General features: G+C 40.4%; 1 protein-coding gene across 1 annotated transcript; it reads left to right on the forward strand.

The window, feature by feature from the left end:
- Positions 1 to 978: 978 nt before the first annotated feature.
- LOC121839590 (B-cell receptor CD22-like) lies at positions 979 to 8,731 on the forward strand. Its single transcript, XM_042298751.1, has 8 exons — positions 979 to 1,100; positions 1,331 to 1,405; positions 4,801 to 5,187; positions 5,318 to 5,623; positions 5,738 to 6,004; positions 7,244 to 7,337; positions 7,451 to 7,508; positions 7,853 to 8,731. Exons 2-8 carry the CDS (start codon positions 1,357 to 1,359, stop codon positions 8,123 to 8,125), a joined length of 1,434 nt encoding a protein of 477 aa, XP_042154685.1. The 5' UTR covers positions 979 to 1,100; positions 1,331 to 1,356; the 3' UTR covers positions 8,126 to 8,731.
- Positions 8,732 to 12,954: the final 4,223 nt, after the last annotated feature.

Consider the following 12,954-nt stretch of genomic DNA (forward strand, 5'->3'; position numbering starts at 1 on the left):
GCTATGTGGGGTGGCCAGTCCTCTTCTGGCTGTGCCGGGTGGAGATTATAACAGAACATGGCCAAGATGTTCAAATGGTCATAAATGACCAGCATGGTCAAATAATAATAATCACAGGCAGAACAGTTGAAACTGGAGCAGCAGCACGGCCAGGTGGACTGGGGACAGCAAGGACTCAACAGCCTTCCCGTGGGGGGGACCGATCACATAGAGGATAAGAAATTATTTTGGAAGTAGGTTAGGATTACAGAACGGCACCTGATAGCATATGATAGCAAAATGTATAGAATTGCAGGAAATTAGCTTTAAAACAGAAACCTTTTCTATCAGCCTCATGGCAAAACGTGTTTAATAGCAGGAAAGTAAGCTCAGGATCCCAAATGTGGTCGTCCAACACTGGATAGGAGAGCATTTCCCTAACCCTAACACTTTTACCTAACCTTAACCTCAGTCTCCTAACATGCAGAATTAATTCTCCTAACCTACTGCATAAGTTCTCGTAAACTCCTATGAAAAAGTAAATTCCATATCGAAGTGACGTGAAAAGTTTGTCTCTGTGGCATCCAGCCCAGCAGGCTCCTCTTGGCAAATAGACTTCAAAGATTTCATACCAAGTCTGTTTTTCATGTTGAAACAGAATGTGACAACCATATGTTTTGTATCGAACTAAAATGTAACTTTTTCCTGTTTTATCTTGAGTCAAATGAATAGTGGATTTTTGTTCATGATTGAACTATATGTTTAAATCCCACACACATTCTCATTCAGGCCTGGGAGATAGAGGAGAGGGAGATGGTTATTATGCCTAAAGTTTCATTTGTTCTATTTAACAATGTGTCGGGGGCGGACATAGTGATTTGGGGGCCCGTTTCTAAATGCTGCTGACCTGTCCTACCCCGAGAAAGGGACAATAAATACCGTAGTATTCCTTTAAAATCATTTCTCATCTATTGTTTGAAAATGATTTCTCATACACATATTAGGAAGTACGTCACTGTTGAGATGTGAGATGTGCCACATGAATTTCATCACTTTAGTTTGTCAGACCTCACTATGTGTGTGACAGTTTCTGCTGTAGACAGTTTACGTTACCGTCTAAGGCAAGTATCGACTTCTTCACTATATCTTCTGTTAATTTTAATGTTCAAAATAAATTAAAGGAGATTAATTATGAGTAATGAGATTCAATATGTTCTAATGTACTGCTGTTTGTTCATGTATTAGCTTTACAACTGAAGGACATTGTGTATTTGATATGGGGATGGTTCAATGTGTTGTGTTGTGTGAGTTAAGTTACTCCACCAGTAAGTGTATGTTTGTACTGTTTCAGGTGATCAGTAGTGTGTGAGTTCTCACATGGCTTGTCCTGAGAACATGTTTTTTCTCATTGGCCTCTTTATATCAGGTGAGTCTTCCACACAACAACAACTAGTTATGAATCAGAGATAAAGGAATAACCACAAGTCATTATATTTATGGGATGTGCTATATTCCAGCTTTTTAATTGTGTAGAAAAGTGTACAGTTAATTCCTGATTAGTGTATTTAATAGTCTGGATTCAAACTGCTGTGAAAAAGTTTTTGCATGTTTTTGATACTGAATGTTATCAGATATTCAATCAAAAGCTGATATTAGATAAATGGAACCTGAGTGAACTAACAACACAACAATGACGTACTTATTTCATTTATTTCTTCAACAAAGTTATGCAACACCCAATGCCCCTGTGTGAAAAAGTAATTGCCCCTTATACTCAATAACTGGTTGTGCCTCCTTCAGCTGAAATGACTCCAACCAAATGCTTCCTGTAGTTGTTGATCAGTCTCTCACGTTGCTGTGGAGGGATTTTGGCAAACTCTTCCATGCAGAACTGCTTTAACTCAGCAACATTTGTGGGTTTTCAAGCGTTTGTGGGTTTTCAAGCTCGTTTCAAATCCTGCCACAATATCTCAATTGGGATTAGGTCTGGACTTTTAGTAGAACATTCCAAAACTTTAAATTTGTTGCTTTTTATCAACTCTCATGAAAACTTGATTGTGTGTTTTGAAATGGTGGCACAACCAGTCATTGAGTGTAAGGGAGAAATTCCCTTTTAACACAGAGGAATTGTTTGTTGCATTACTTTGTTAATGTAATAAATGAAGAACTATAAAAAAAAGTGTTATTTGGTAAATCAAGTGCCCTTTATCTAATATTAGGTTTTGGTTGAAGATCTGACATTTTGTATAAATTCATGAAATAATAGAGAACCGGAAAGGGGGTCAATACTGTTTAGTTTCACTGTATGTTCATGTGAAACCGACGTCAGTATGCGGTTAACAGTATATCTTCCACCACTGTCCCTGTCCCCATACCGGGCTCAAACTAGTGGTCATCTGCTCACAAACACACGTCACCTCACACCTTGACAACACACCAACCAATTGAAAAATCACCTGTACATTGAAATAAATTAATATTAATGTTATTGGGAGAGACTGTACCAATGATGTGTATAAACCCTGGATCGCTGATTCTATGTAACGGCCAATGAGAGACTATGAAACCACCGGTCTCTATATATGGTACTCCCCAGAAGAAGCAGTCCTCCATGATAATTAATGGAATTCTACAGTATTTAAATAAAATGTTTCAAGGACTATATTACATGTATTTAAGCATTTTGTTGTAGAAGGGACAGTAAAGTTAGTACTCTATAAATAAAATACTTTAATATCTTTACATGTTTATTTATTTTATTTGTTATGTTCAGGTGATATAAAAAGCATTATCTGGAGCACACCCAGAGAAAATGACTTATTGTAGAGGTGCTGACTAACGGTGAATACACTGTAAGCTATAAAAACAAAGACAGTTGCACAATCTATATATATATATAAACTCCCAGTAATTTATTGGGTAAAACACCAACGTTTCGGCATCACTGTTCCTTCTTCAGGGTAAAGTCATGAATGCTTGAACCAGGTTATGTAGACAAACAGTGCAATTAGTGCAACAATGACAACAGTGAGGGGTGTGTCATAATTATGAGGTTCATTAGAGTGAATTGAGTGAAACTGTTAAAATGGTAGTTTACAGCATATTGACTATATTAGGCTGTTGTTATCATTAACATTAGTATAAGATTAGCATCAACATACATTATTGTTTAATATAATTTCACATATATTTAATTGTTCCCAATTTCATTAAACGTTATAAAATTGTAATCTTTTGGTTCATCAATAATGCATAATAAGCATCATCAACAGGGGGAACATATTGGTTCTACGCTGATAAGATGTAGAAAGAATATATTCATTTAAACGACTTCTTCATAAAAATAATTGTTCATAAAAAGAGCCAGAGATCAAAGTCAGTATTCTGACCACTAGGGGTCAATGTTTTTAAATAGGAAATCCAGTAGGCCTCCCTCTGTTGTAGTAGGATCTCCATGTTACCTCCTCTCCTTGGTAGAGCAACATGCTCAATACCTGTGTATTTGAGGGAGGAGATGGGATGGTTAGCTTCAACAAAGTGAGCTGCTACTAGATAATCAGTGTTCTTACAGCTATGCATTGTTTTAATTGTTTTTTTGTTTGTAATGAGTTGGCTTTCCACATGAACATGTGATGAGATAGATTACTCCCTTTATCTTGCAAGAGATGATACCCCTAACAGGGATGTTTCCACCTGTATGTGGGTGTCTGAAGGATGTTTTTGTAGTGCTATTGCACTGTGAGCATGAGCCACATTTGTAGTTCCCATTTGGAATGGGTGTCAAGAGTGTCTGAGTGGGCTCAGGGGGCAGGTCAGATCTCGCTTTTTCAATATTGCTTTAATTTTATGACACCATTTATAGACCACCAGTGCTTTTTGGATTGTTTAATTTTCTTGAAGATTTGTACTTAGTGCAATAGCAAATGCTCTCTTGGTATTTGATATTTTCATTGCAGAGAGTTTTTTTCCTTGTAGCCTCTTTTTGAATTTATTTTTCATTTTCTTAGCATTGCTGTCAAACTTGTTGGCAACAGATTGTTTCACCCTGCATAACTGGCTATATGGTAAACCATTCTTGAGGGGAAGGGGATGCATACTATCCACACCTAGCATAAAATTGATGGTCTGTTGGCTTTGTGTACAAGTCTGTATGTAATGCATCATTCTCTTTGATGATCCATAAGTCCAGGTAGTTTATTTTTCTCTCATCAGTCTGCATGGTGAATTTGAGATATTCAGAGCTCTCGTTTAGCAGAGTTTGGAATTAATTTAGTTCCTGCTGACTTCCTTCCCAGAGCAAAAAGACATCATCTATGTTTATATTCCATGAGAGGATTTTAGAATGCAGGGGGTGTCTCTATGTTTTGTAAATGAGTGCTTCCTCAAATTGTTCCACATACAGGTTTGCATAGTTTGGGGCAAAGGGGAAAACCATGGCTCACAATTGAAAGGAAAAACTCTGACTCAAAGATGAAGTAGTTATTGGATAATACCAGTTCAGTGAGATACAAGATGCACTCATTGTATGGACCAAGGGTAGGGTCTCTCTGCTGAAGGAAGTGTTGCAGGTCACAAAATATAATTTAAAAGTCTGCATTAAGGTGTCTGTAATAGAATATACTTGTCAAAAACAAATGTAGACATTAATAAATTCATTTCTAAACCTTCCAACATCTGTTTTACACTGGAGGAGGAGTAACAAGATGGCTGTGCAGTTGCCTCCAAACAGAGGCCCCTGTCAGTCATCTAGGGTTAGTACATATCATTGGTCTGAACTGAAAATACATCAGAACCTCCCTGATGTTGACTTTCATGTTGCAGGTGTTTTGGCCTGCTTTGGTCAACGAGATTTGATCACCACAATGCCAGATAGACTGGATGTACTGACTGGCTCCTGTGTGCAAATCCCATGTTCATTTGATATTCCTGACCAACATGAGGATAAATTTAACAGCGCAATACTACCCTCTGGAGTGTGGATTAAAGATAACTCACAGTTTGGTAATAATCCGGACAATGTGATATTTAACAGCAGTAAGATGGTCAACATATATCAAGGGAAGATAACTGGAAACATGACCCAGAAGAACTGCACCACAGTCTTCTTCAATGTAACCACCAATTACACTAATAAATACTTCTTCAGGATTGAGAGTCAACCATACCGTGCAACAGATCCCATTAAGTTTGTTAATATAGTTGTCAGTGGTAAGAGACAATTTATCTTTAAAACCGACAATTGTTTTCCAGTTTAGATTCCTTTCATCAAAGATAAGATAAGAACAAGTGGACAGTTTAACTGTTAGTGTAAAATATATTTATCTACAATGTATTACAGATTTTCCTTCCAGTCCCATCATTACTTTCTCAGGTGAGGTGAAGGAAGGGACCCCTGTCAGTTTGAACTGCTCAGCTGTTGCTCCCTGTCCCAAACACCCCCCTGAGCTGACATGGACTCTTCCAACACAGTTCACAACTGAGAACCAACTGCAGGAGAATCCAGACCAAACCAAATCAGTTCTCTCCACGGTGACCTTCACTCCGTCATATCTTCATCATGAGAAGAACATCACTTGTACTGCAGTCTACCCAGTAGGGACAAGCAACAAGAAAGCTGAACATAACATGATGCTTAACGTTTCATGTAAGATTTAGTCACCGGTTCCTGAAGAATAGATCATTCTATCATGTTTTTTTTTGATGAGACTATTCAATATACCATATCCAGATACATTGTAAATGAACCCCTCTCCCCCAGTCTCTCCGAAGAAAACCTCGGCCTCCATCAGTCCAGCTGATCCAGTATCAGTGGGCAGCTGTGTGAATCTGACCTGCAGCAGTACAGCCAACCCTCCTGTGACAACCTTCACCTGGTTCCAGATCAGTGAGGGTAAAACAACACAGGTAGCATCTGGACTAAGTTACACCCTCAATGTGACTGTTGGTGATGGAGGACTGTACTACTGTGAAGCAAGAAATAGTCAAGGCTGTGGGAAATCAAATGAAGTGCAGCTGGCTATAAAAGGTAAAATGGGCACGAAGGACACAATCGTAGGTTAGATATACACTACATATTCAAAAGTATGTGGACACCCCTTCAAATGCGTGGATTCAGTTATTAAAGCCTCACATGTTGCTGACAGGTGTTTAAAATCGAGCACACAGCTATGCAATCTCCGTAGACAAACATTGGCAGTAGGATGGCAGCATTCACTACCGAGTTCCAAACTGCCTTTGGAAGCAACGGCAGCACAAGAACTGTTTGATGAGGACTTAATGAAATGGGTTTCCTTGGCCAAACAGCCGCACACAACCCTAAGATCCCTATGCGCAGTGCCAAGAATCAGCTACAGTGGTGTAAAGCTCACTGCCATTGGACTCTGGAGAAGTGGAAATCTGTTCTCTGGCGTGTTGAATATACGATTCACCATCTGGCAGTCCGGCAGGCGAATCTGGGATATTTAAATTTTTTTGTTATTGTTTTTTTTTAAATGTACCCCTTTTTTCTCCCCAATTTCGTGGTAACCAATTGTTATAGTAGCTACTATCTTGTCTCATCGCTACAACTCCCGTACGGCTTGGGAGAGACGAAGGTTGAAAGTCATGCGTCCTCCGATACACAACCCAACCAGCCGTACTGCTTCTTAACACAGCGCGCATCCAACCCGGAAGCCAGCCTCACCAATGTGTCGGAGGGTACACCATGCACCTGGCAACCTTGGTTCGCGCGCACTGCGCCCGGCCCGCCACAGGAGTCGCTGGTGCGCGATGAGACAAGGACATCCCTAACGACCAAGCCCTCCCAAACCCGGATGACGCTAGGCCAATTGTGAGTCGCCCCACGGACCTCCCGGTCGCGGCCGGTTACGACAGAGCCTGGGCGCGAACCCAGGGACTCTGATGGCACAGCTGGCGCTGCAGTACAGCGCCCTTAACCAAGGCACCACCCGGGAGGCCCGGCGAATCTGGGATTTGACGGATTCCAGGTGAACACAACCTGCACCAAAGCATAGTGCCAACTGTAAAGTTTGGTGGATGAGGAATAATGGTCTGGGGCTGTTTTTCATGGTTTGGCTGGGCCCCTTAGTTCCAGTGAAGGGAATTATTAACGCTACAGCATACAATGACATTCTATATTCCATATTAATGCCCATGATTTTGGAATGAGATGTTCGACGAGCAGGTGTCCACATACTTTTGGTCATGTAGTGTACTTCAGAGATCTTTTTGTGAGAATTGACCATACTATGTGCTGTATTTTTAGGGCAAAAAGAGCCAAAAAACCCAATGGTGTTTGGGGTTGCAGCAGGAACTCTGGGGGCCATTTTGCTTATCAGCCTGATCAGTCTTTTTGTATGGTAAGAACTATTCCTGGCATCAACGCAAAACAATTTTATTTCTGCTGTGTTTGTGCTTTTGCATATGGAAACCCTCTCAGTGCATTCAGAATACCTTTGTAAATGTCTTCCAGGAGGAGAAACTCGAGGCTCCACGATGGACTTGAAAGGACAGACAGTCCACAGGGACAGGTGGGAATAAGGCTCAACTTACAAAACCATCTACAAAGTGTATCTAAGGAAGTACTGAATTAATGCTGAAACTATTTAAAGCCATGAGGTTAACATCATTTCAGAGCAAGTTTAGGGGGAGATGACCACATCGAAAGCAATGCCACATCCTGTAAGAACATGGAATGATAACAGAATGGCTGTTGGACTTTGACAGTGTTTACTGTCTTTACACCTGTCAGTTGAATTGACATTTTCATTGACATCCCATCAGTATGTGTTGTGTAACCTGCTGACCTTAGAGTTTTACACATTACTGAGCTTAGAGCTTTACACCTGTTCCTCTCTCTGTGTTCTCTCCACAGAACTCCCCGGTTGGGACAGTGTGTACTAACCAGGCCACAGCCGGAGAGGAACCAGAGGAACCTGCAGAAGACCAGCCTGAAGAGATCCACTACGGTGACATAGACTTCTCCAAACTACAGACCAAAGAGACCCCAGCTGCAGCCCAGGACAGGATCCAGGGACAGGAGAGTGAGTACGCTGAAGTCAATGTGACTGGGAGAGGGGCTCAGGAACCACCTCTAAACAACCTAGATGGGCTTTATGCACAAGTCAATAAAATAAGTGCTTGTTAATTATTTTTCCAATGGGTATTAAGTGTTTTTATGTACAGTATTGTCATTGTGTATCTGTTTCTATTGGTACTTTTGTTACATTTATAATTGTGTGCTCTTTGATTATCTGCATATTTGTAGAATTTTCTGGGATGAAAAGTGTTTAACTGTTACTATAGTGGTGATATGATGATGCAGGCTACTCTTTATTTTAGACCATTTATTTTGAGTGTTGAGTTCACAGAGCATCTGTTTAATGGGTTCCAGTATAGAGGAACTGCTGAGTTCAACTAGCTCACTGAAGGCAGTTTAAGACCATATAAAGTCAATGATGACTGAGGAGAGAAGACACAGTTAGTTGGAGAGACAGTGGTCTGATACAAGACAGGAAGTTGGTGCAGGAAGTCTACATGATGGCAGAATGGTGTTAACATCTACTAGTCCTTGTTTATCTTCATCTTTTGTGCATTTACCAGACTAATAATATTATCTATTTTCAGGTTATATCTATTTAGAATTATTCTGTCAGTTTTTATGTTGAGTGTTAAATCAAAGAAACAATTGAGGCTGAATTTATTAAGGTTGTTTATTAATTGCCCTGCAATAAAAACTTTTACATTCAATTTCCATGAAATCTTTTGGTCTTATTGGACCAACATTTAACATTAAAATGGATTAAATTGGATTAAATTTTGTGTCACTGTTCAACACACAACATGGAATTATGTTTTTAGACATAAAAATGAAAAGCTGAAAGTCAATATGTATTCAACACCCTTTCTATGGCAAGCCTAAATAAGTTCAGGAGTAAAGATTTCCTTAACTTGTCACATGACTTGCATGGATTCACTTAGTGTGCAATACTAGTTTTTAACATGATTTTTAAATGACTACCTCGTCTCTGTACTCCACACATACAATTATCTGTAAGGTCCCTCAGTCAAGCAGCAACTTCCAAACAGATATAACCAGCTTTTCCATTGCCTCACAAAGAAGGGCACCTGTTTCTAGATGGATAAAAATAAATGAAATCTGACATTGAATATCCCTTTGAGCGACGTGAGTTTATTAATTACACTTTGGATGGTTTATCAATACACCCAATCACTACAAAGATACAGGCGTCCTTCCTAACTCAGTCGCCGGAGAGGAAAAACACCGCACAGGGATTTCACCCACAGGAGGTTGGTGGCACATTAATTGGGGAGAATGTACTCGTGGTAATGACTGGAGCAGAACAGGTGGAATGGTACCAAATACATCCAACATGTTTTCCATGTGTTTGATTCCATTCCATTTGCTCCGTTCCAGATATTACTATGAGTTGTCTTCCTCTCAGCAGCCTCCACTGATTTCACCATAAGGTCAATAGTGACTTTAAAACAGTTACATAGTTTAACTGATGTGATTGGAGAAAACTGAGGATGGATCAACAACATTGTACTTACTCCATAATACAAACCTAAATGACATACTGAAAAGAAGGAAACATGTACAGAATTAAAATATTCCTAAACATGCATTCTGTTTGCAATAAGGTACTAAAGTAAAACTGCTTAAAAATGAGCAAAGAAATTAATTCTATGTCCTGAATAAAAAGTGTATGTTTGGGGCAAATCCAACACAACACATCACTGAGTACCACTCTTCATATTTTCAAGGTGATGGCTGCACCATGTTATGGGCATTCTATTTAATCCATTTTTAATTCAAGCTGTAAAACAACAGAATGTGGAATAAGTCAAGGGGTCCTTTCTGAAGACACTGAGGATACCAAACATTAGGAACACCTTCCTAACTTTGAGTTGAAACCCCTTTTGTCTTCAGAACAGCCTCAGTTCATCAGGTAATGGACTCTACAAGGTGACAAAAGCGTTCCACAGGGATGCTGGCCCATTATGACAGCAATTTATTTTATTTATTTTTATTTCACCTTAACCAGGTAGGCTAGTTGAGCACAAGTTCTCATTTGCAACTGCGACCTGGCCAATGCTTCCTACAGTTGTGTCAAGTTGGATGGATGTTTTTTGGGTGGTGGACCATTCTTGATACACACCGGAAACTGTTTAGAGTGAGAAAAAAACAGCAGTATTGCAGTTCTTGAAAGCAGTGCGCCTGGCACCAACAACCGCACCTCATTCAAAGGCACTTCCATTTTTTGTCTTGCCTAAACACCCTCTAAATGGCACACATACACAACACATTTCTCAATTGTCTCAAGGCTTAAAAATCCTTCTTTAACCTGTCTCCTCCCCTTCGTCTACACTGAAGTGGATTTAACAAGTGACTTCAATAAGGGATCATAGCTTTAACTTGGAGTCACCTGGTCAGTCTATGTCATGGAAAGAGCAGTAAGATTGGTTCTGTTTTATCACCTAATAACTACTCATATATCCATTGATAGTGAGTGGTAGCCTGATCTGCATGCAGGCACATTGTTTCATTGTATTTTCAAACATTTTATCCACATATAGGCAAAGCAGTTTCCACATAACTGAAATGAGCTTGTTAATAATTTTTTGCCAGTACTCTCATTTAGCAGCATCAGCGTAGTATAATGTCCAATAGTCAATACTTTCTCTCTTCTCTCTCTGAACCATCTGGTCCCTTCACCTCTCAATTCCTGATCTTGTCCTCCAGAGCCTTCAGCTCTCCCTCCACCTGTTGGGGGAGGTCGGCTCCCACCTGCTGGGTAAAGTACGTCCTCAGCTCCTGGGAATCCTTCTCCCAGAAGGCCTTGGGAAGGTCGAAGAGTTATTTGTCCAAATGTAGTTTTCTCACAAGATTAGGAGAATTAGGCTGCAGGTTAGGAGAATTAACGTAGCAGGTTATGATAATTAGATCAAGGAACAGAAAAGTGTTAGGATTAGCTCAAATGCTAAAAGAATTTGACGTCAATTTTACAAAAGCTTTATCCCAACTAGACTTGACCGTTGTAGAGTGAGCCCATGTCCAACTTGCCTCCCAGTACCTGTAGGTCACGGTCTCCCTCCTGTGGCGCTCGGGACATTCTTTTCACGCCACTTCAATAAGAAGTGATTTTGGTAGCAGGTTAGGAGCAGGGCTGGACTACAGAACGGCCCCAGATAGCATATGATAGAAAATTGTGTTGAATTGTGGGAACAACAAAAAAAAATTGTCAGCTTCATGACAACATGTTGAATAGCATTATAAAACTGTAAATATGCATCTCTGCACCATGGGTTGAAATTCCCTCCACACCATGGCAAAATGGGTTGAAATTCTCTCCACAACATGGCAAAATGGGTTGAAATTCTCTCCACACCATGGCAAAATGGGTTGAAATGCCCTCCCCACCATGGCAAAATGGGTTTAAATGCAGTAAGTAAGAGGTGGGTGTGTGGGGTCGTCCGACCCTTGTTAGGAGAGCATTTTCACCCATAGCTGTAAATCTCCTAATCTGCTGCATAAATTCAAATAAAATCAAATAAAATTGTATTTGTCACATACACATGGTTAGCAGATGTTAATGCGAGTGTAGCGAAATGCTTGTGCAATTCTTCTAGCCCGATACGACAAAGTCAAATCTGGATAGAAGTGGTATGAAAATGTGTCATCCAGCCCCCCAGGGTTTTCTTGGCAAATAGACTTTAAAGAGGAAGTTAAGCAAGAAAAAGAGGAAGTTGGAGTAGGACAAGTTGAGTGGTGTGTGTGAGAATCATTCAGATACAATTACACTTACTCTGTTTCATACCAAGTCTGTTTTTCATGTTGAAAAAATTGTGACAACCCTATGATTTGGCATGGGTCCCAAGATCCTCAAAAGGTTCTACAGCTGCACCATCGAGAGCATCTTGACTAGTTGCATCACCGACTGGTAAGGCAACTGCTCGGCATCTGACCCTAAGGCCCTACAGAGGGTAGTACGTACGGCCCAGTACATCACTGGGGTCAAGCTTCCTGCCATCCAGGACCTATATACTAGGCGGTGTCAGAGGAAATCCCCAAAAATTGTCAGAGACTCCAGTCACCCAAGTCATAGACTGTTCTCTCTACTTCCGCACAGCAAGCTGTACCGCAACGCCAAGTATAGGACCAAAATGCTCGTTAACAGCTTCTACCCCAAGCCATAAGACTGCTGAACAATTAATCAAATGGCCAACGGACTATTTACATTTACCCCCCACCTTCATTTGTTTTGTACACTGCTGCTTCTCGCTGTTTATTATCTATGCATGGTCCCTTCACCCCTACCTCCATGTACAAATTACCTCGACTAACCTGTACCCCCACATTGACTCTGTACCGGTACTCCATGAATATAGCCTTGTTATTGCACATTTTTTGTGTTTCTTTTAATAATGTTTTACCTTAGTTAATTTAGTAAACATTTTCTTAACTCTTTCTTGAGTTGCACTGTTGGTTAAGGGCTTGTAAGTAATCATTTCACGGTAAGGTCTACACTTGTTCTATTCAACGATTATGATTTAACTCGTTTAAAAAAAACATCACACACACGTTCCCATTGAAGCCTGGGAGACCACCTGTTGGGGGAGGTCGGCTCCCACCTGCTGGGTAAAGTACGCCCTCAGTTCCTGGGTCTCCTTCTCCCAGAAGGCCTTCGGGAAGGTTGAGGGTTTGGTCTAGAAGGGATACAGCTTTTGTCAAAATTGAGTTTTCTAGCAAGTTTGGGAGAATTTTTGCAGCAAGTTAGGAGAATTAACAGAGCAGGTTATGAAAATTAAATTGAAGTACAAAAAAGGGTTAGGATTAGCTAAAATGCTGTAATAATTATACTTTTCACATCATTTTGACAAAAGTTTAATCCCATCTAGACTTGACCACCGAAGAGGGCACCCATGTCCTCCTTGCCGTCCAGGACCTGCAGG

This window comes from Oncorhynchus tshawytscha, linkage group LG16 (genome assembly GCF_018296145.1).
Source record: "Oncorhynchus tshawytscha isolate Ot180627B linkage group LG16, Otsh_v2.0, whole genome shotgun sequence".
Lineage (NCBI taxonomy): Eukaryota > Metazoa > Chordata > Actinopteri > Salmoniformes > Salmonidae > Oncorhynchus > Oncorhynchus tshawytscha.

Coding starts and splice junctions, on each gene's coding strand:
- LOC121839590 (XM_042298751.1), top strand. CDS start 1,357: ATGGCTTGTCCTGAGAACATGTTTTTTCTCATTGGCCTCTTTATATCA. Junction 1,406..4,800: donor CATTGGCCTCTTTATATCAG/GTGAGTCTTCCA, acceptor TTCATGTTGCAG/GTGTTTTGGCCTGCTTTGGT. Junction 5,188..5,317: donor TGTTAATATAGTTGTCAGTG/GTAAGAGACAAT, acceptor AATGTATTACAG/ATTTTCCTTCCAGTCCCATC.